Source organism: Pseudochaenichthys georgianus, chromosome 4 (genome assembly GCF_902827115.2).
Source record: "Pseudochaenichthys georgianus chromosome 4, fPseGeo1.2, whole genome shotgun sequence".
Taxonomy (NCBI): domain Eukaryota; kingdom Metazoa; phylum Chordata; class Actinopteri; order Perciformes; family Channichthyidae; genus Pseudochaenichthys; species Pseudochaenichthys georgianus.
In genome coordinates, this window is record NC_047506.1 from 21,689,204 (window position 1) to 21,712,989 (window position 23,786).

Sequence of the window (23,786 nt, forward strand, 5' to 3'; positions counted from 1 at the left end):
CATGAATTCATGATGATTCATGTACCCTTACCGTAAAGTGTTACCACAATTATAGGCTAATTGATCACAGGTCAATTAGCTTGCCAGTGGCAAGCAAGCGTAGAAACAAAACTGTGTTTCACCGTTGGGGTGAACTCAATGGCGGATGTATAGGCTGGTCGTGGACTACAGTTAACTGTGCTGTTTTTGGAGAGAAAGGGTAGCGAGAAAAAGTCTATGTTCTCCTGGTCGGGGGATCATAGCGCCACTAACTAGTGTTGTCTTAAGAGAGGATAAGCTAGTTATCGCTTTTGGACGGTCTTCAGGCACGATCTTAGCACTTGTACAAGGGTGGATGCGCGAGTAGGTGCTCCATTTCTATAATTCCCTACCCCCTCTGAAAACCTCCTAATTCGGACTAAATTGAGCTGAATGAACTTTGCTGTCACGCTGGTATTTATTACGAGTTCATGTTTGTTTGTCTAATTGTTTCTATATTGGTTTGCCTACCCGCCGTCTTGTGTATGCTTTGTAACAACTAATAATGTATCAGTCCACAGCCAGGGTAAAATGAACTAAACTTTAGTTATCTCACCAAAAGTAAATGACTTGAGAAAAAATTGATGGATTAAACTGTTTCTAATTATTTCTAGTACAATTGGTCTACAGACATTACTACAATTCTAATAGTTGTTAAACTACTAAGTTTATGAACAATAGAGTAAAGGTCGCTGGTTAAGTCAGGATCAATATATTTGTTGAGGTTTTTATTGTGTACATAATAAATGTGTTTAAATAAATTGAGCAATTTTTAAAGGAGTATAATGTTGCAATCTCACAGTTAATAATAACAGAAACACTAAAGAGTCACATCTAATAGAAATATATATAAAAGCATTCATTTTAATTGTGTAGCAGTCAGTTTATAATTTTGGCAGCACTATTGAGCATTTTGAAAATGTATTTTCATGCCTCTGCAAGGCTTAGTCTTTCTATCTGTACAGCCACTGGTGTTAAGTAACTAAGTTCATAAACTCAAGTACTATACTTGGGCACAATTTTGAGATACTTGTACTTTATTTAAGTATTTAAATGCTTTGCTACTTTGTTCTTCTACTCCACTACAGTTCAGAGGTGCATGGTGTACTTCTACTTCCCTACATGTATTTAAAACCTTTTAGTTACTTTACAGATCTGGATGAATGATGTGAAATATAATCAAGTGTTGAATCAGACTTTAGTTCCACCTGGAGTAAATCCACAAGCTACCCTGCAGTATACAAAGCCATTCGAACTAGCTGCACCTTTACCAGCTTTGAGAACACTCATGATCAATCATTATAAAACACATCATATATATTATTCTGAAATGGACCAATCAGCACAAAGACTACTTTTATTGTCGCTATTTCCACTATATTTTGATGAGAATACTTTTATACTTTTACTTGAGTAACATTTTGAATGCAGTACTTTTACTGTAACATAGTATTCCTACACTCTGGTACTTCTACTTTTACTCAAGAACAAGATCTGAGTACTCAAGCTAACGTTAGCCAGAAACATTTTTCAGTTCACTTCACGCTCTGCCGCTCCGACAGGGAGCTCTGCTCTGAACACCTGAACGCCCCGTTCTAAAAGCTGTTCAGCAGCGGTCCAGTCTGTAAGAGTCACTCCGGACCACACAGTTAATATTAACGAACGCATCCGTAGGTAATATAGCTGCTGAAGCTAGACAATCTTAGCGGAAAAGCAGAGCCTTATTATACATCCGAAATCAGAGCCAACGGGCAGGAAGACTCGAGCATTCATTATAATATAAAAAAGAACACCATGCGTGTCATGATGGCACATAACAGCTCGCGGCTGCAGATTACTCCGGTTCCCAGACCCCCCCCCCATACCCCAATAATATTTTTATTGCAGATCTACATGAATCACATAAACGACCTATTTTGGATTCAAAACGGCGAATTTCGCCAAAAGGTGACAAGTTTGCATCCCTGCTTGTTATCCTTTTCATCACAGAGCTGGGAAAATAGTGTATTGATTACTGATCCGTGCAAGTACAATTTTAACTGACTTTAGTTCTAATGTTAATGATAATTTGATTTCAACCCATAAGTAATTATTTAAATTAACTCAACATTTCACATGATGGATTAGTGTTCCACATTTTTCCCACTAATTTGTTTTATGATTAAGCCAATGGTAAAGAGAGACATTGATGACCCTGTGTCCCTTTTGTTGGTACGTGGTTCCATTTTGTCTATGGCCTTGGACGGCTTCACTAAAAGTCACCCAGTTCTGCCCTACTACAGTCCGGCTGAGTGCAGTCACAGAGATGCTATGGCTTCTCTACATGACATTAATGGTCTGGTCCGAGAATGGACACCATTTCCTGCTCCCAGAGAGAATGACATTCCTCAAACTGAACTTTACAAGCCATTGATGCTGTCTCACGTGGGTCTGCCCCCCCACCGAGCCATGAACTGAAGACTTGACATCTGCTTTGAACACTTTGATAAAGCTAACTTAATCTCATACATTCATGGGATTTATTTGACACTAAGACAGAGAATAAGTGTGCACCCACATGCACTATTTTTGTTTTTATATGCTGTTGTCTGCTGTGTGTGTTCAGACCATATAGGTTTAGACTCAAGTCATGTTTGTGAGGCCACATTCAGGACCTTCAGTGTCCTTTTTTAACAGAAGACCATTGCTAGAAAATGCAGCTAGACTGCAGAAGCATTAGTTTTTTGTTTTTGGGGATGGAACAATTTCACACAGATATAGGGAGGCTAGACCTATACAATTGATTTATTATGGCTTATAATTTCATGTCAAGATGAAGAAACAGAAGAAGATGGCTGAACTGTTCAGTGTCAATCCTGTGGAGATGGAGGTTATAAATCTCCAAAATCATGTTCAGCTTAAGTCTCAGCAAAACTCACAACATTTCTGGAGCCTTGTAGACCCAGAAAACTATAAGAACATCACCAAGCAGCACTGAACATTTCTGCTTTATTTGGCTCTACATACCTTTGTGAAGCAGCTTTTTCTGACATGAATGTCATGAAATCTAAATACAGAACAAGACTGACTGATAAACATTCAAATGACTGGCACTGCATGGAGTCCACTAGTATGCTGGAGTGTACCCACTTAGGTTCACTCCAGCATACTAGTGGACTCCATGCAGTGCCAGTCATCTCACTAACTGTGAAAAAGAGTGAATGCCACTTATTTTACACATGTGCCATAAGGTGGTGATTAAGATTATGTGGGCCATAATAAGAGGTGCACATTTATGTGAATTTTCAGTGATGTACTTACTATGTGGGCCACAATAATATGTGAGAAATTGTCGTTTTCTTGGACCTTGATGTGAAGTAAAGATTTTTGACAAGCTTTGGGTATTGCAGTTTCACACATATACAAAAGTAAGTAAGCGATGTGATGCAAGTAACTCTTGGCCACTTTAATTTGTTCAAAGTAGCTCTCGGATGAAGAAAGGTTGGAGACCCCTGAACTAGAGGGATACAAATTATATTCTACTGGATCCCAACCATAGACTGTATAAAATCCCAACCACTGAACCGTCGGTGCTCCTCCCGGCCTGCAGGGGGCGATGGTACATCGAGGCGACGAGCTTCCGGGGGAGTAGTGAAGAAGACAGCATGGTGAAGGGACCTTCAGTATTTTGTAGTCTGTCAACTTCATAGAAATTCAACTCTTTGGTTATTTTCTCTCGTAGTATATAAAGAACAATCATACATGGGTTGTTGATCCAAAGGTAAGTCTTGTTTATTTGTGACTCCGTCGTTATGTGCTAAATGTGGAGGCTAATGATAAAAGCTAGCCAAAGAGCGTCAGAGCAGGTCAGGACTGTACCCTGTCTGCTGTGCATACTTAGGACATGGGTCAGTGGCATAAGCATTCACAACAAGCATATGCATTTACGTTATATGCCTGTGGCTTAGTAAAAAGAATGAAATGATCATCTGTAGGGAAGTTGACGACCTTGAATTCAACTGTCATGTTACGCGCATGCATCATTTTACCTAGATACTGCCAGAGTTAAGCAAAAGTAGCAATACCACTGTGTTGAAATACCGAAGAGAACAATTAAGCGTTATTTATATTCATAATAATACATCATTGTAATTTTACATTTAAACATTTTAGTAAATGTAAACTTGTTATTAGTTAAGGTGATAAGAATCATACTTATGTGTTACTTAATCAAAAACGGTACAAAACTACATACCGGTTAAAGTACCAATGTATGAATGTCTCTCAAATTAAATGCTAAAGTGGAATACGATGAAAAGTTTAGTTGACTGTCTGGATTGTATATAACTATAGCACTTAAATGAATGTACTCATGTACTTCAACACACATCATTTTCAATAAGGACTCATCTGTTGATTATTTGTTAGGATTAATCTGTTTATTGTAGAACAAATTAAATGCCAGAAATAAGGAAATTATCATTACAATATCTATAAGAACAAGACTTTTTCTCAAATGTCTGTTTGTACAAACAAATAGACAACTTTCCCTGGTAAAATAACACAATAAATCCTGATCACAATAATACTCATTACTCCTTTATCTAATTTACAAATTTATTTTCCAACTGATTTGTCTTTTTCAGTAGGTCTGCATTTATCATGGAGCCCATAATGAATCAGATTTGCTCAAGAGTCTTCCAGCGCCTCCACAGAGCCGCAGTACTACCCCGGAGGAAACATTCAGGATGTGCTGAACAAGCTGCTGTTCCCGCCACCACCAACTCCAGAAAAAACAAACCCACGCTCCTGGTGTCGCGCCTCTACCAGCCCGCAAACCTGCGTGACCTGGGACTGCAAGGGGAGATGACGTGTAAGAGTCAAAGGCTCATGCAGCAGGCTGGGCTCATCTATCAGTCCAACCCCGGTTGTTACTACTACCTCCCTGCCACCGTCCGCTCCATGGAGAAGCTGGTGAGACTTGTTTGTCTTAAAACAAATGATACATGTAAAGTGGGCATGGTAAATCTGGTTGTGTCATGCTTGAAAACAAGAACAGGAAATGTCGATTACGTCCTGCTATAATAAGAATACACTCGTTCAAAGCATACTGAATCACACAGATGTATATTGTTGTTACTGTATAACTTTTATTTGTATTCATATTTAGATTCACTTTTGGATCACCTTTTCATTTTTTTAATTGGTTCATTTATTTACCTGGTATTCTGCTCTTTAATGTTATTCCTCTCATCATTTTATAGATTGCTTTTCTTTTATTAATCGCAAAGCCCAGCAACCACTTTAGGGATCTAAGGGTATCAAACTAAAATAAAAATGTTTATTGTAATCAGATTCTTGATTATAGGTTATAGGTCTGACAGTCAAAGGTTGCATTAAGACCCGAGTAGATCATGCATTTTTAAAAACGTTATTACAGAAAAAGGAAAGATTACAGCAAAGTGTATTAGGGTGGCAATATTGTGGAGGAATATATAAGTGTAGATTCCCTCCCCCCCCCCCCCCCCCCCGAACATGCAGTAACTGTTGTCTTAAATCAACAGGTGAGAGTTATTGACCAAGAGATGCAGGGGATCGGTGGGCAGAAGCTGGACATGCCCAGTTTGTGCTCAGCTGATCTCTGGAAAACCAGTGAGCGCTGGGACTTGATGGGAAAGGAGCTGTTCCGTCTGAAAGACCGCCATGGAGCCGATTACTGCCTGGGCCCCACACACGAGGAGGCGGTGACCACTCTGGTGGGTGACCAGGCGACTCTCTCCTACAGACAGCTCCCTCTGCTCCTTTATCAGGTACCATTTATTCCTGTTGGCACCAGTGTATTGGTTGATAAAACTACAATTTGACCGTACCTCTTTCTTTTTTTTAGATCACCCGTAAATTCAGAGATGAACCAAAGCCTAAGTTTGGTCTTCTTCGAGGGCGGGAGTTCTACATGAAGGACATGTACTCATTTGATGTGAGTGAAGAAGCAGCTTACGAGACCTATGAATCTGTGTGCCAGGCATACACCAGGCTCTTCGCCCGGCTCGGTCTGCGCTGCGTTCAGGTGCAGGCGGACACGGGCAACATTGGTGGTAAACTCTCCCACGAGTTCCAGCTGCCAGCAGACATCGGTGAGGACCGGATTCTGGTCTGTGGGAACTGCTCCTTCTCTGCTAATGTAGAGACCTTGTCACAAGAAACAAGTGACTGCCCTAACTGCAAAACTGGCAAGCTGGAAGAATCAAAGGGTGTAGAGGTCGGCCACACCTTTTACCTGGGTAAAAAGTACTCTAATATATTCAATGCCACCTTCAGCAGTGCCCAGAACAAGCCTTGTATTGCAGAGATGGGCTGCTATGGTCTTGGGGTGACCCGTATTCTCGCGGCAGCTATTGAGGTATTGTCGACAGAAGAGGGGATCCGCTGGCCTGGCCTTCTCGCCCCCTACCAGGCCTGTGTTGTGCCCCCAAAGAAGGGCAGTAAGATGGACGGGGCGGCAGTCTTAGCTGAGGAACTGGTTCACACGTTGGGAGAGACTCTGCCTCGTTTGAGAGGAGAAGTTGTTTTTGATGACCGTACCCAGATGACCATTGGGAAAAGGCTGAAGGATGCCAGCAGACTCGGCTACCCGTATGTGATTGTGGTGGGACAGGGAGCCCTGGAGGAAACTCCCAGGTTTGAGGTTATCTGTCAACTGACAGGTGAGACAATGTTTCTCAGTAAAGATGGACTCTTAGATCTACTAGGAAGAGTGGAAACTGTATGAATAACAACTGTGAAAATAAAAGTTGTATTTTATGTTTGTGTGTACTTTGTGCGTGATGCAATCAGAGAGGTGGTGGGAAAGAAGATACAAGCCTTATATTTCTTTATTAAAGTTTTTTTATTAAGAAGGGGAAATTATTCTAAAGGTATACAAATCTTTGACAAACATCCTGGTTGACTTTGCTTTATGTAATAACAAGAGCTTGACATTTTCTTTGAGGATCATACATACATACCTACATACATACATTAAAGTTAGGAATGTCAAAATCAATTGTCCAATCTTTAAAATAATACATGAGGTGAACATAAATAATGATTTGCTGTTGTGTCTTAATATACATTTGCACCTGTAACATACATTTCAACTCGGTGCTTGCAATTGCAACTCAAATAATTGTGATGAAAAGTAGTGCAAGGCTCATATAGCTGTTATGTTAAGCATCTAGCATTACATTTGTATTCCCTTAACAAATATGTTTGAGATGAACAATAATACAGCATAACATGGAAATACTCAAGGTAGAAATATTACCTTTGTATTGCTCTTAAGTTTTTAAGGATTTTTAATATCGTTGTTTGGTCAGGCCGCAACGGAACTAATGTATCCATGATGTGTTTCCGCACGGATCTGTATGCAAGTAGTACCGCTACTGCACATGTGTAAACAAGGAGCTCGGCAACTTTCTAGAAGATTTAAAATTATTACAGCTAGTGTGCTGGTGGCAGTAGTCACTTGTCATAGTTGACAGCAGATTTATAAACAGCGGAACAGGCGTTAAGGCTTTCAACGCACATTGATACAAAGATGGCGGCCCCTCAGGATGACAGCGACGATGGCATGGACGAGTTCATGGAGAAATTCAAGACAACCACATATAAAAATGCCTTTAGTAAAGACAACTGGGAAGAGGTAAGCATTAGAAACGATCAGTTGCCAAGATAAGAGAAGGAAGTTATTTCTACGTTACAATATGTTAACTTGAATGTTATTGTTGTGGGCTAGCATGCTAACTCACAGGTACATATGTTGTCCATCCACAGTGAGCTCTCTGTTTCTTTACATCTCATTTAGGAGTTTGATAAAATACCTATGTTCATGAAAAAAGCCCCTGAAGAGATTGACTCACAATCATACCCGGAACTAGCCTGTCTGCAGGCCATGATTCATGATCAAGATGCCCCCCCAGAAGGTAGGTGGACCACAAGCCCCTTTATATCGCCTGTGTTTCAGATTTCAGAAACTGTTATTGATTCCTTTCATTTCCCTCATTATTGTCAGAGCAAGCAGCTAACCTGAAAGATGAGGGGAATGAGTTTTTCAAGGAAAAGAACTACAAGAAGGCCATACTGTCCTACACAGCAGGTTTAAATAAGAAGTGTGGAGACCAGAACATCAACACTGTCCTCCTCACCAACAGGGCGGCAGCACACTTCCACCTGAGTAAGGAGCTCTTTACATGCCACACAAATACATTAAATAATAGGATACAGAAATATAATTTATAACTAGCATCAGGATTTGTATGCGCAACATTAACAATAAAGCAGTCATTGATCATTCATGTTGTGGTTCTCAGACTCCCTTCAACAATCTTAAATGTAGAATCAAAGATATAAAATAAATAACACAGTTCTTTAAATGTGATTTACAATGAACATCAGCTATGTAGTATCAGAAACAATAACCCTGTTACACCAACCACCCACTTTTCGAGTAACTCGTGTATTTGTATACTGTAAATTCACACTGTTCACCGGAAACATGTAAATATACTCCGCTGCATACTCTTAATATAAAATCATATTCACCGTCCTCATGTAAAGCAAGCAACCACATTTATCATCTCATGTATAAGCCAGACCCTTACAACTAGTGTCCCCACGGTTACATATGTCATTGTGTAGATTGACATATAAATCTTTGTATAGTAGCCAAATATTTATGTTTACCTTGTTCAGCTTTGTTGTCCTTGTACTTCATTTACAGTACACATACTGGGCCAATAAAGCGATTCTGAATATGGGAACGTGTTAAAATCTGCATGTGTTTCTTTATTAATTTCCGTCTCACTCTTTCTGTATTTTTCCCCCTCCCAGGTAACATGCGCTCTGCATTGAACGATGCTGCAGCTGCAAAGAAGATCAAACCAGACCACCTAAAAGCCTTGATCAGAGGTGTGATATTAGCTTATCTTCTAGAAAATGGCATTAATGTTGCTAAAGCAAATCAATGCTTACAATAAGGACATCTGTGTACATCTTGTGCCTGTTTCTGCAGGTGCTCAGAGTTGTATAGAGCTGCGTAGCTTTGCAGAGGGCGTTCAGTGGTGTGATGAGGGGCTCAAGGTCCATCCCACTGACAAGAAGCTGCAGGAGCTGAGAGCTACAGCAGATAAACACAAGGTACAGTCACTGATGAGTTCAAGGGATTTTGGGGTGGAGGTTTTAGTTCCACTCAAGCATAAAGCCCTGTTTTTTAAACAGAGAGCAGCAGAGAGAGATTCCAGGAAGGCTAAGATCAGAGAGAAAAAGCTGCATGGTGAGAAAGAAGCTCTTCTGGCTGCTATTACGGTAAGCATACCATTTAAACTCAAACTTGTTTTCAGTTAAGCATCTAGCCCAGGGGTGTCAAACTCAATTTCATCTCGGGCCACATCAGCATTATGGTTGCACTCAAAGGGCCGGTTGTAACTTTAAAATACATATATAAATATTTAACATATATAAAATAATGTATTATCTATTATATTACATTATTGCCTCTGCATTGGATTATTATCTGATAGTAACTTCATAATTAACTACGTCTGAAAGCAGAAGTCTAGGGCAAATAATTGCAAGTCTCTTCAGTGAGAATGTCACAATATGATTTTAAAAGAAAAGCCAAATTCTGAAAGAAAAAAAAGTAACATTTTGAAAAAAAAGTCAAATCCTGAGAAAAAAGTCAAGTGAGAGATGCATTGTGGGACATGTAGTTTATGGGCAACGTGCCTCTAAATCGCCATGTAATGGTATAATAAACATATTATATTATTTCAGAGCTCTTGCGGGGCCACAGAAAATGAAGTCGCGGGCCGGATTTGGCCCCCGGGCCTTGAGTTTGACACCCCTGATCTAGCCTATTGGACTTTGTAATATGTATGCGAAAATTATTTGATATCTGAAACGTCAAATCTGAGATTTTTCTATATCTGTACGCCAGTTTTCCCATTTTCTTTGTGTGCTTTGTGCAGGATCGTGGCATCAAGCTCTTCCAGACCAGCAAGCCTCATCATCGTGAGTCAGACGGCGAGGAAGAAAGCTCCTCGGCAGCGTTGTCTCAGCTGAGCCTGGACTGCCTCAGCTCTCAGGAGGCCACGGGAGCTCGGGTGTTCCTGGACGAGCAGCACATTCTGCACTGGCCTGTTCTCTTCCTCTATCCTGAACACCAGCAGACTGATTTCATCTCTGCTTTCTGCGAGAACGACTGGTAAATGTTTTTTGTCTCGTCCTGAATTTATCTTGTTTTGTCGCACTTCTGTGGGATACTCTACATGTCAACCTTTCCCCATTTCACCTAAGTAAAGTTTAATCTGTTGGTAGTGTTTGTAAGAATGCTACAATATAACTGTGTTCTACTTGTCTTGTTCAGTTTCGTTAATCATCTGGCGCTCATGTTTGGAGAAGAACTCCCACCTTGGGACGCAGACAGAAAATACCATCCACAGAATCTGCAGGTTTGTGTGTTTTCCTTTATTGCTTGAATGTTATCACTCACTCCTATGGAAAGTGAGTAGATTAAGCTAAAAGCAATTAAAATATAATTTGGGGGATTTTTTCTTCACCACAATAGATGTCATGAATATTTGAGAATACCACTCTGAAAAAGTCAACATAGTGTCATTTTTACTCTTTTAAGTGACAGTGATTTCCTACATAATGCCTTATTTTTTTAAGGAAATATGATGTAGTTGTCAAATAGGGAAATTATTAAACCTGTTTGTAAAAAATTAAATCTACAATTTTAAAACCAGAGCGAAGGTTTGTTATAACAGAATGTATGTTTTATACACCGATGGCTTTGTGATTAGAAATTGTGTATTAAATATGGGCATTTTTGACTACGCAGTTTATTATAGACTTATTATAGCAGCCAAGTTCAAACACTTGCAAAAATGTATGATATGAACCTTAAAACAGAACATTTCATACTATGATGTTACTAGTATTATGTACATTACTGGTTTCTGATGAATACAAGTAATCAAGACTACAGGGTTAGATTTCAATACTGAAAAGAGGGCAGTAGTATTTCTAGATGAAATAATAATAGTGCATTTTTAACCCCCCCCCCCCTCTCTCTAGCTGTACTTTGAAGATGAGGTCAAGGACACTCTCTACCAAGTGAAACCGGAGACTTTACTTTTAAAGGTGTTGCAGCATAAAAGGTGCGTCCATATGAAGTCTGTTTCTCATTAGTGTTAGGGCTGCACGATATCATTTTTTTAGGACGTGCGATATTAAGTAGGCAAATGAACTCAAACACGTCATGTTACAATTATTTTGCTGCTTGCTACAAAAAGAAAACTTGTGCCGCTCTCATGTAGGGGTACTTGAGTGAGTGACATGCAGGCTCTGCATGCACAGCAAACCACCAATCACAATAAAATCTCCAAAGCAAACGGACCCTGTGATTAAAGGTAAAAACACTGAATAAAGTAGTTTCATGTGTTTCTCAAAGGCAGTTCGGCGCTGCTAACCGAGCTAGCTCATCTTGTTGCTCTGATAACTTAAGATCCAGACGTCCGTGACTAAAATCCTTCATCCGGTTAAATATAGTTAGAAAAATACCAATTGTATAGCATTACATTTCAAGAAAGGATGGTTTGTGTCTTTTCTTCAATTCCTGTATTTTTTCATATCGCAGGGGAAAAAATATGGCAATGTCAGTTGTTTCCAATATCGTGCAGCCCTATTGGGTGTGATGTCATTTTGATTCATAACATGGCCATCAAGAGTTCTTCACTTTCATCAGTTTGCAGGTGTTCAGTATTGTCTTGTTATTGATATTTTAACCTTCGCCTCTTTTTTGTTGTTTAAGAATAATTGTTTCTTCTTTTAATATCGTGTATATAACAATTGTGTGTTGCAGCCTATGAGTCAGTTTTAAGCAGTGTTGGGCAAGTTACTTTTAAAAAGTAACTACTAGTAATAGTTATAGTTACTGCTCTCAAAAAAACTAGTTACTTTATTAGTTACTAAATTAGAAAAGTAACTAGTAACAAGTTACTTTACTTTAAAAATAGTAACAATAAAAATACAAGTTTTTGTGTTGTTCTGTGGCACAGTAAGAAAAGACAACTCCCTATCATTGTAGCAATTATCATTATGAAATGCCACTACGTTTGAATGGTTGCACTACTAACTACTAAATACTGCTAATAATGATTGCATTGATTGTGTGACCACCTATGTTTCATGTTGTCGGTGGATGTTTAATTGCTCTTTTTCTGCTGTGTTTGTTGTATTCTGTTACTCTGGCACAACAATTTCCTTCGGGATGAATAAAGTCTTATCTTATCTTAGTGAAACAATAAAACACAAAAGATATGTTTAGACATTTTGACAGGCATCTTTATTGTAGCCTCAACAATCAAGTTCTAATTAGTGCACTTGTAGTCAGTGTTGGGACTAATGCTTGTAAATGCGCTGCTGTTCTCGCTGATACTTGCATCTGCCATTGTGTGAGTGTGTGCTGGTGGTGGGCGTTGCCATGTGTGTGTGTTAGCGTCTGTGTATTTTCCCCATAAGGCAAGATCCGCCTAACTCTGTCTCTGATTGGCTTACCCTGAAATGTTACCCCGCGTTAACCAATCATCACTCCTCTTTGGTCACTTTCACTTTTCCATGGTACTGTGAGAGGACACCACTGTATTCGCCTGTAAGTTACATCCGCAGGGAGATTCGGTTCAGTTGGATCACATAATGTAACGCATTTAAATCACAGTAACTATAACGGCGTTACTGAATGGGAATAGGTAACTAGTAACGTTATTAGTTTCTGCAAAAGGTAGTTGCATTACAGTAACGCGTTAGTCCCAACACTGGTTTTAAGTAATGTTAGTTGTTGCATGCCCACACAACTTTGCATATTATTGTTATTGTAGTTTTTACAGTATGAGTTGATCCAGCCAGTTTAAAAAAACAACAATGAGAACCATGCACATTTCTTTAAAAACCCTGCTGTCAGTTGTTTGCTGTTTTCTAGTCTCTAGGCAACTTTTATCAAATAAAGGTGATCTGTTAGGAATGTGTTACTACCACGGTGCCAAGGTTTCTTTCTAACACTACACTGACTTCCTTCGCTCTCATTTCCTGATTCCCTGTCTCTTTGTTCTGTTAACAGGTTTTTCGTCAAGGCAGGCTCTCCCAGCTTCATCGTAGTGGTGAAGGGCTCGCCATTCTGGGAGCAGTTTTCAACAGGAAAGAAAATACGAGGATTGTAAAATCATTGGACTTTTAAAACACAACATTTTCAGTAAACTGACTTCTCCCCGTGGAGAAAAGACAAAATGGAACATGTGTAGGTCTCTTGTGGTCCAAAGCAGGAAACCATCATCAATACAAAACAAATGAAATTGTTTATTTGGATTTTGTGTGTTTCTTTCTGTACATATATAAACTGAAAATCTGTTTTATTATAGTGGTTTATTCACAAACAAACAAAATAACCAACCATTAATTTAACAGATCAAAACATGCTAAAGCTATAAACAAGTAAAGTAAATGATAAATCAACATTGAAAAGAAGTTTAGATTACATCTGAATTAATCCCTTCATGCTACAAGTCTCACAATGAGTCAACAACAAAAGCAATAACATCTCAAGTTTAAATGTAATATCCTCTAAGTCAATTAGAAATGGAAAAGTTTCACATTCTTTAAAACAATAGACTTCTTGAGAAGTGACAGTGAGAGGAGTGAATTAGTTTTGCTTTCAGAAGAAATGTGCCGAAGCAGTCAACCGAGTGGATAAACCGGTGTGTCTGCTTCATGACTTGGAACAAACCTCTCAGAAACAAAGCGCGGTTTAGGATACATCCGGAAATAAGGATTAACAATAATGAACAATAATTTGAAACTAATGGTTAACATTGTTATATGACTATAAGTGATGTGTGAATGAAGCCTCATGGGCTTGAAGATGTTTTAAACTATTATTAGGAAACTGAAAGTTGTTCTTCATACCATGGGAACAGAATACAAATGAGCTTCAATCTTTGTGTTTTATACTAAGATAAACAGCCGTACGGTCGGAGCAGAATCTCATATTTTTCACAAGACACAACCGACCAATGAGATGCCACAGAACTCAGGGTGAATAATTGTATGCTGGTGGGCTCACAGAACCAACTGGCTGTGGTTGAGCCGTCGTCACAAAGACAGGCTGCATTTGTGGCAGGTATTGATTCTGCATTTGTGGCAGGTATTGATTCTGCATTTGTGGCAGGTATTGATTCTGCATTTGTGGCAGGTATTGATTCTGCATTTGTGGTATGTTTTGATTCTGCATTTGTACCACGGTTTGATGCTGCATATTGATGACAACAGGAATGGTATTGCGATATTTTAACTCACGGTGCATCTGACACCAGGAGCACCTCTGACAGAAACAGGACACTGCAACGTCGTTGCAGAGAGAACCCTGCAGAGATCCAAAGAAAAGTAACATGTTAAGTTGTATACTAGACAGTGCTTCACTTTGATTAAACTTGTCGTGTGAAATGTAGCATACATCATTAGTATACACTTCACATGCATCATACCGTACCTTGATATGGTATCTGTTTCGCATGGCAGCCCTAGTAGACAGGGCTGCAGGAGGCACACAGATGGGTATTCCATGCGTAACTGATGTGCACATTGGTACTATGTCACATAATGGGAAACAATAATTCTCTCCGAACCGTCCTGAAACGGTGCAGGCAAGACAAGGGCCGCACCAGAAACCATAGCAACCTGAAAACCCACAAGGACACACCACAGTTGTATTGACTCACAGTGACTTTTAAATGAAGGCCCTATAGGACAAAATAAGGCCTTATCCCAATACAATGAAAATGTATCAACATAGCTGTATTGATTCTTACACGTATTCATGTCCTCAAAGCAGTCGAGGAGAGCGCTGCTCCAGGCTTTCTCTGGTTCTCCTGCCATTGTTGTTGGGAAACTTTCGCCAAAGACGGTGAACAATGAACCTCTTAACAAAGAAAAATCAGAAATGTGTGGCACCAGTGCATGATATGCTTTATTATGAATCGTATTATAATTGTCGTATGACATACTATATTATGATATATGAAGGGCATAGCACTATTTCTGACTTTTTAAGACATTCATTTATTATTTTTCTATGAAATACTAGACCATGGCTTGTTAATGCCTGTTATAGTATACTGTATTATACAAATGTTGTTACATGTTATGACATTCATAAATAATATATGTTATATTAAGACTTTTATCATCTTATTATATTAGTTATGTCACAACAGAGTTCTGTATGGCATCCACTACGTTTTCTATTAAGTGTTTTTTTTTGCTTACAATGGAGTAAACCATCACTTGTTTGTGAAATACTTTATTAGACTTATTTTTGTATGGTTAACTTACTATACAGTTTTGATGACAGAGTGACTAGAGTAGCCGGGATATGGTTCAGGGCAGTAGCCTACAATGAAAGTGCAAACTAAAAACAAAATATATTTTCTAACTCTCTCCCACGACAAACCACTCACACTTTAGCCACAGACTTTTTACAAGTTTTCATTCCTGACCTGACACACCTTTAAACTCAGTTTGACGCAGTCGGCTAATGGAAGTCAGTCACCCTATTATATTGTAGCACATTAACAAACTTTTCACAGATGCAATGAAGTCATAGGAATTGTTACAGGGTTTCTAAAGTGATGGTAAAAATGGCTGCATGTTCCTGATACAAAGAGAGTGAAATTCAATTGATTTGGTCTTACCTGATGTAGCTGGATATCTCCTCTGCACATTGCCACGTGTTTCATCATATTCAGGGAGCAACTGCTTGGGGCTCCGGACCAGAAGGGAGCCCCCAAAGAAGGTCGATTGAAAAGGTCCACAGCAACGACAACATGAAACCCCCTTTAATTGACTGCAATGACACGTCGGGAAACCCCCAGAGTGCCCCGTGTATAGCGCGCCTTCAAAAACTGCTTCATAATTTAAATGTCGTTTCTCTGCACCCGCCCGGTTCCAGAACAAAATGATTTGGGGTGCGTCTGAGATTACAGGGGGTGCAGCAGTAGTAAGTGTACGTGAGCAATACTGTGGCCGATTGGTATCTGACCAGGATTCAGAATCTCCAATGCCTGCCTTGCCACATCCATGGAATGACGAATCATGGCCACAGATTTGGCCTGGTCGTAGAAGAGGGGAAGTAGAGAAGTGACAGTGAGTGTGACAGTGCTCTCTGGCATTTAATGGTTTAATGACTGCACTAGCAGCCAGGAGTCAGTCAATCAGGCACGCAAGCAGCTCTTCACCCAGAAAGATAGAACAATTGAAGGACTCCCCCCAACAGCAGCAGCATTGATTCAGCACACAGAGAGAGCTGCCTTCCAAACTGGTCACTGCTGGGGACAGATGATGTTTGCAGCCCCTGAACTCCCATCCCCAGGTGGCTGGATGCAAAAAGGGGTGCAGTGGACAATTTTCAAATGTGTCAAGGCAGCAATTCAGTGCACTGCCCTTGCTACTGTGGTGGACCGTGTTTTCAGAACCAACTCTGCATTTAGTTGAAAACCTGTAATATTACATATATATTATGTAACATGTATTACTTCACCATAATAAATATGTTAATGGTTTTACTGTGTATTTTGTTCCCTGAATACCAGATACATGGAGTTAGCTACATTCTAGCATGTTGTAAATAGTACCACTGTATTCCTCATCCTTGAAAATGTAGGATTAGCCACCAGAATCAAGATCCTAGACTAGGTGGTCTACATTTTAAGTTACTGGTAAAATAGCAATTGGAGCCATTGGACAAATATGCGCTGGCTCTATTGCCACAAATCTTCCTTAGGGCATGCTCTAACAGTGTGCCAAAGTTCATGTTTTTATCATCGAAAGCACAATTCTTTCAGATATTTCACATATCTGCTGGACTATTTATTCATTTCCGCCTCACTTTTTCTGTGTTGTTTTTTCCCCCAGTTAACATGTGCTCTGCATTGAACGATGCTGCAGCTGCAAAGAAGATCAAACCAGACCACCTAAAAGCCTTGATCAGAGGTGTGATATTAGCTTATCTTCTAGACAATTGCATTAATGTTGCTAAAGCAAATCAATGCTTACAATAAGGACATCTGTGTACATCTTGTGCCTGTTTCTGCAGGTGCTCAGAGTTGTATAGAGCTGCGTAGCTTTGCAGAGGGCGTTCAGTGGTGTGATGAGGGGCTCAAGGTGCATCCCACTGACAAGAAGCTGCAGGAGCTGAGAGCTACAGCAGATAAACACAAGGTACAGTCACTGATGAGTTCAAGGGATTTTGGGGTGGAGGTTTTAGTTCCACTCAAGCATAAAGCCCTGTTTTTTAAACAGAGAGCAGCAGAGAGAGATTCCAGGAAGGCTAAGATCAGAGAGAAAAAGCTGCATGGTGAGAAAGAAGCTCTTCTGGCTGCTATTACGGTAAGCATACCATTTAAACTCAAACTTGTTTTCAGTTAAGCATCTAGCCTATTGGACTTTGTAATATGTATGCGAAAATTATTTGATATCTGAAATGTCAAATCTGAGACTTTTCTATATCTGTAGGCCAGTTTTCCCATTTTCTTTGTGTGCTTTGTGCAGGATCCTGGCATCAAGCTCTTCCAGACCAGCAAGCCTCGTCATCGTGAGTCAGACGGCGAGGAAGAAAGCTCCTCGGCAGCGTTGTCTCAGCTGAGCCTGGACTGCCTCAGCTCTCAGGAGGCCACGGGAGCTCGGGTGTTCCTGGACGAGCAGCACATTCTGCACTGGCCTGTTCTCTTCCTCTATCCTGAACACCAGCAGACTGATTTCATCTCTGCTTTCTGCGAGAACGACTGGTAAATGTTTTTTGTCTCGTCCTGAATTTATCTTGTTTTGTCGCACTTCTGTGGGATACTCTACATGTCAACCTTTCCCCATTTCACCTAAGTAAAGTTTAATCTGTTGGTAGTGTTTGTAAGAATGCTACAATATAACTGTGTTCTACTTGTCTTGTTCAGTTTCGTTAATCATCTGGCGCTCATGTTTGGAGAAGAACTCCCACCTTGGGACGCAGACAGAAAATACCATCCACAGAATCTGCAGGTTTGTGTGTTTTCCTTTATTGCTTGAATGTTATCACTCACTCCTATAGAAAGTAGATTAAGCTAAAAGCATTTAGAATATAATTATTTTTTTTTTCTTCACCACAATAGATGTCATAAATAATTGACAATACCACTCTGAAAAAGCCAACATAGTGTCCTTTTTACTATTAAATTCCGCATCCTTAATCGTTGTGCATCATTCTAAAAAAGTGACACTGATTTCCTACATAATACCACAATCTTTCTAAAGAAATATGATGTAGTTGTCCATGAGGAAAAACATAAAGAAATTGTAAAATCTGGTTATAAAAATTCAAATATACAATTTCAAAACCAGAGCGAAGGTTTGTTATAACAGAATGCATGATTTATACTCCGATGGCTTTTTGAATAGAAATTGTGGATTAAATATGGGCATTTTTGACTACGCAGTTTATTATTGCAACTTCATCGTAGTGGTGAAGGGCTCGCCATTCTGGGAGCAGTTTTCAACAGGAAAGAAAATACGAGGATTGTAAAATCATTGGACTTTAAATCTTGGGACTTTTAAAACACAACATTTTCAGTAAACTGACTTCTCCCCGTGGAGAAAAGACAAAATGGAACATGTGTAGGTCTCTTGTGGTCCAAAGCAGGAAACCATCATCAATGCAAAACAAATGAAATTGCTTAAAATAGACCATTTGGATTTTGTGTGTTTCTTTCTGTACATATATCAGCTGGAAACTGAAAATCAATTTTATTATAGTGGTTTATTCAGAAACAAACAAAAATAACCAACCATTAATTTAACAGAGCAAAACATGCTAAAGCTATAAACAAGTAAAAAGTTTCACATTCTTTAAAACAATAGACTTCTTGAGAAGTGAAAGTGAGAGGAGTGAATTAGTTTTGCTTTCAGAAGAAATGTGCCGAAGCAGTCAACCGAGTGGATAAACCGGTGTGTCTGCTTCATGACTTGGAACAAACCTCTCAGAAACAAAGCGCGGTTTAGGATACATCCGGAAATAAGGATTAACAATAATGAACAATAATTTGAAACTAATGGTTAACATTGTTATATGACTATAAGTGATGTGTGAATGAAGCCTCATGGGCTTGAAGATGTTTTAAACTATTATTAGGAAACTGAAAGTTGTTCTTCATACCATGAGAACAGAATACAAATGAGCTTCAATCTTTGTGTTTTATACTAAGATAAACAGCCGTACGGTCGGAGCAGAATCTCATATTTTTCCCAAGACACAACCGACCAATGAGATGCCACAGAACTCAGGGTGAATAATTGTATGCTGGTGGGCTCACAGAACCAACTGGCTGTGGTTGAGCCGTTGTCACAAAGACAGGCTGCATTTGGGGCAGGTATTGATTCTGCATTTGTGGCAGGTATTGATTCTGCATTTGTGGTATGTTTTGATTCTGCATTTGTACCACGGTTTGATGCTGCATATTGATGACAACAGGAATGATATTGCGATATTTTAACTCACGGTGCATCTGACACCAGGAGCACCACTGACAGAAACAGGACACTGCAACGTCGTTGCAGAGAGAACCCTGCAGAGATCCAAAGAAAAGTAACATGTTAAGTTGTATACTAGACAGTGCTTCACTTTGATTAAACTTGTCGTGTGAAATGTAGCATACATCATTAGTATACACTTCACATGCATCATACCGTACCTTGATATGGTATCTGTTTCGCATGGCAGCCCTAGTAGACAGGACTGCAGGAGGCACACAGATGGGTAGTCCGATAATTGCTGATGTGCACAGGGGTACTATGTCACATAATGGGAAACAATAATTCTCTCCGAACCGTCCTGAAACGGTGCAGGCAAGACAAGGGCCGCACCAGAAACCATAGCAACCTGAAAACCCACAAGGACACACCACAGTTGTATTGACTCACAGTGACTTTTAAATGAAGGCCCTATAGGACAAAATAAGGCCTTATCCCAATACAATGAAAATGTATCAACATAGCTGTATTGATTCTTACACGTATTTGTGTCCTCAAAGCAGTCGAGGAGAGCGCTGCTCCAGGCTTTCTCTGGTTCTCCTGCCATTGTTGTTGGGAAACTTTCGCCAAAGACGGTGAACAATGAACCTCTTAACAAAGAAAAATCAGAAATGTGTGGCACCAGTGCATGATATGCTTTATTATGAATCGTATTATAATTGTCGTATGACATACTATATTATGATATATGAAGGGCATAGCACTATTTCTGACTTTTTAAGACATTCATTTATTATTTTTCTATGAAATACTAGACCATGGCTTGTTAATGCCTGTTATAGTATACTGTATTATGCAAATGTTGTTACATGTTATGACATTCATAAATAATATATGTTATATTAAGACTTTTATCATCTTATTATATTAGTTATGTCACAACAGAGTTCTGTATGGCATCCACTACGTTTTCTATTAAGTGTTTTTTTTTGCTTACAATGGAGTAAACCATCACTTGTTTGTGAAATACTTTATTAGACTTATTTTTGTATGGTTAACTTACTATACAGTTTTGATGACAGAGTGACTAGAGTAGCCGGGATATGGTTCAGGGCAGTAGCCTACAATGAAAGTGCAAACTAAAAACAAAATATATTTTCTAACTCTCTCCCACGACAAACCACTCACACTTTAGCCACAGACTTTTTACAAGTTTTCATTCCTGACCTGACACACCTTTAAACTCAGTTTGACGCAGTCGGCTAATGGAAGTGAAAGCAGTACGTTTTGTAAGTCACCTCATATTATATCGTACATTAACAAACTTTACACTGATGCAATGAAGTTATAGGAATTGTTATACAGGATTTATAAAGTGATGGTAAAAATGTGCAGATGTGTTTTTTGTCAATTCAGATTTAAAAAACTGTACTTAGATGAACGATTAAAGTATCTGACATTTTGTTTACAAGTATATCCTCATATATAAAAACGAAATGCAATTGATTTGGTCTTACCTGATGTAGCTCGATATATTCTCTGCACCTTGCCAGGTGCATCATAATACATACATCAGTTTCTGAAACCTACGTCATCAAAATGACTAGAGCTTTTATTGGAATGCTTTTGTTTTGTTTTTCTGTGTGCTTCACCCAGCAGGCTATTTTTATCTCTCTCTCTCTTTTCTTTTTTGTTTTTAAATTAAAAGCTAAATGTCAGAATTAATAAGAGCAGTACAAATCAGTAATTCATGTTTTATTTACATATGGAGTGAAGGATGCAAGCTAGTTCTTGCAGTGAACTTGAGCAACATCGTTTCTTTTACACATGCACACGTCACATGCCTCATTTGCTGTCTCTTTGTTCTGCGACAACACTCCCAGCTTCAGCTCTCTGGTTCGATTTACTTCGATCATTTTACTCAGCAGTCGGTGGACGGCTATCCCACATCCAGCCCTCACTTTTCACCACAGGGTTTCAATAAGGGAACAGTGCTGTGGTTATCATTATAGACAACTTTATTTATTCTTTTAATTACAGACCACACTCACTTCCTAAGATTAAAGATCTGATCTTCGAAAGAAAATTGAAACAATAACTGTCATTATAAATTAGAAACGGAAACTCAATCAGCATACTCTGATAAAAAAGAGATGGATTTAAAGTGATTACATTTTGTTAATTTCAAGTGATTGCACTTAGTTTTTTCAATGATAAACATGCAAAAACAGCAGCATGACCAGGTTGACCTTTGATTGTGTTTTTATATTTCAACATAATGAAGTTAAGTCTTTAAAAAAATAAAATCATTTTTGTCTTCAGAAGGATTATACTGTTAAATTCTTCTCATTAAACTTTAATTTAACAGTTAGGATAAAGGTGTAACATGTTTACCTGATGGAGCTGGACACCTCTGCGACTCTGAAGCTGTGAATGAATGAGAGCCTATGTGATGGATTAGAAGTATCAATCGGTGACTCAAGCAATGCTGCAAAACCTGAATCCATTGGCACAAAATATCGGAAACTCAAGCAATGCTGCAAAACCTGAATCCATTGGCACAAAATATCGGAAACGGAACTACTTCTGAGGAATGGTTTGATAGTTTGATGTGCTAGCTCTTGACATTTTTTCATTATGTACACTGTACTTTAGTTTAAGCACTCCATAATGTATCCCATTGTGAAAGCTCAACATCTTTTACCAAACAGGGGTAACTGGGGTATAAACAGGGTAGTTATATTGAATTGTATTTGTAATCCTAGTCAACCTCAATTGACCCGTCTTCACACACACTTCCTAGCTGTTCTTTGAAGATGAGTTCAAAGAGACACACTGCAAGTAAACCGAGAGACTTCACTTTTTTTCAACTGTGTTCTACTTGTCTTGTTCAGTTTCGTTAATCATCTGGCGGTCATGTTTGGAGAAGAACTCTCACCTTGGGACACAGACAGAAAATACGATCCAAAGAATCTGCAGGTTTGTGTGTTTTCCTTTATTGCATGAATGTTATCACTCACTCCTATAGAAAGTCATTTGACACTACTTATATTTGAATAAGTCAACAGAAGTTGTAATCTTTACTGTTATATTCTGCATCCTTAATTGTTGTGTATCACTTTAAAAAAGTGACACTGATTTTCTACAATGTCTTTTTATTTTGTTTATAATGAAGTTGTCTATTAGGGAAAACATAAAGACATTGTTAAACCTGTTTGTAAAAGGTTACATCTACAATTTTAAAACCAGAGCCAACGTTTATTATAACTGAATGCATGATTTATACTCCGATGGCTTTGTGATTAAAAAATGGTGGATGTAATATGGACATTTTTGGCTACACAGTTTATTATAGACTTTTTATAGCAGTCAAGTTCAAACACTTGCCAACAGGTAGGCCATGAACCTTAAAACAGAAAATGTGTTGAAAATACATTTAATACTATGATGTAACTAGTATTATGTCCATTACTATTTTCTGATGAATACAAGTAATCAAGACTACAGGGTTAGATTTCATTACTGAAAAGACGGCAGAAGTATCTCTAGATGAAATAATAATAATGCATTTTTATAATCCTAATAATCCTCATTTAACCCCGTCGTTCCCTCTAATTTCCTGATTCCCTGTCTCTTTGTTCTGTTAACAGGTTTTTTGTCAAGGCAGGCTCTCCCACCACTCGTAGTGAAGGGCTCGCCATTCTGGGAGCAGTTTTCAACAGGAAAGAAAATATGAGGATTGTAAAAACATTGGACTTTCAATCTTGAGACTTTTAAAACACAACATTTTCAGTGAACTGACTTCTCCCTGTGGAGAAAAGACACAATGGAACATGTGAAAAAGTAGCAGCCTAAGAATTCAGTTACAAGTTATGTAAGGGGAACTTCTGCAGCAGGACTCAGAAAGACACGAGGAGAGTTGGAGCTTTGATGTCAAACAATGATGTTTATTACAAGTCAACGGCCGGAGAATTCATATCACAAGTCACAGCAGCAGTGGCGACTGGTCATTAGGGGCAGGTGGGGCACAGCCCCACCTAGTGTCAGCAGAAAGTATTAAAATAATGATTACAACAAAATGCAAAAAATAAATTAAAAAATATATAAAATATATTTTAAGATCATGTTTAATCATCTGATTCGTCTGTACATTGCTGTTTTAGTCTGTGTTCTTCTAATTAGTGTCTACAGTGTGTGCCTATTGA

The 23,786-nt window shown here is 38.9% G+C and overlaps 3 protein-coding genes and 1 long non-coding RNA gene across 5 annotated transcripts; 3 read left to right on the top strand and 1 right to left on the bottom strand.

The window, feature by feature from the left end:
• The first annotated feature begins 3,513 nt into the window (after nucleotides 1-3,513).
• Nucleotides 3,514-6,798, top strand: pars2 (prolyl-tRNA synthetase 2, mitochondrial). Of its 2 annotated transcripts, none has more exons than XM_071202918.1 (4): nucleotides 3,514-3,778; nucleotides 4,647-4,971; nucleotides 5,562-5,807; nucleotides 5,885-6,798. In XM_071202918.1, the coding sequence occupies exons 2-4, from the start codon at nucleotides 4,660-4,662 to the stop codon at nucleotides 6,764-6,766; spliced, it is 1,440 nt and encodes a 479-aa protein (XP_071059019.1). In that variant the 5' UTR covers nucleotides 3,514-3,778; nucleotides 4,647-4,659; the 3' UTR covers nucleotides 6,767-6,798. The 2 variants fall into 2 exon arrangements, with proteins under 2 accessions (XP_071059019.1, XP_033937052.1); XM_034081161.2 differs by having other exon boundaries at nucleotides 3,515-3,778; nucleotides 4,644-4,971.
• A 585-nt stretch (nucleotides 6,799-7,383) lies between these two features.
• On the top strand, nucleotides 7,384-13,390 carry ttc4 (tetratricopeptide repeat domain 4). The gene is made up of 10 exons (XM_034081111.2): nucleotides 7,384-7,678; nucleotides 7,841-7,958; nucleotides 8,048-8,209; nucleotides 8,866-8,943; nucleotides 9,047-9,171; nucleotides 9,253-9,339; nucleotides 10,002-10,237; nucleotides 10,400-10,484; nucleotides 11,113-11,195; nucleotides 13,154-13,390. Exons 1-10 carry the CDS (start codon nucleotides 7,574-7,576, stop codon nucleotides 13,251-13,253), a joined length of 1,179 nt encoding a protein of 392 aa, XP_033937002.1. The 5' UTR covers nucleotides 7,384-7,573; the 3' UTR covers nucleotides 13,254-13,390.
• An 85-nt stretch (nucleotides 13,391-13,475) lies between these two features.
• Nucleotides 13,476-16,562, bottom strand: LOC117445426 (uncharacterized). Its single transcript, XR_004552021.2, has 4 exons — nucleotides 15,780-16,562; nucleotides 14,898-15,007; nucleotides 14,579-14,766; nucleotides 13,476-14,452 (listed from the first exon to the last, which is right to left on the bottom strand). It is a non-coding gene; the product is annotated as an uncharacterized lncRNA (long non-coding RNA).
• A 441-nt stretch (nucleotides 16,563-17,003) lies between these two features.
• On the top strand, nucleotides 17,004-23,692 carry LOC117445425 (tetratricopeptide repeat protein 4-like). Its single transcript, XM_034081117.2, has 7 exons — nucleotides 17,004-17,076; nucleotides 17,180-17,304; nucleotides 17,386-17,472; nucleotides 17,635-17,870; nucleotides 18,033-18,117; nucleotides 22,476-22,560; nucleotides 23,232-23,692. Exons 1-6 carry the CDS (start codon nucleotides 17,004-17,006, stop codon nucleotides 22,482-22,484), a joined length of 615 nt encoding a protein of 204 aa, XP_033937008.1. The 3' UTR covers nucleotides 22,485-22,560; nucleotides 23,232-23,692.
• The last annotated feature ends 94 nt before the right edge of the window (nucleotides 23,693-23,786 follow it).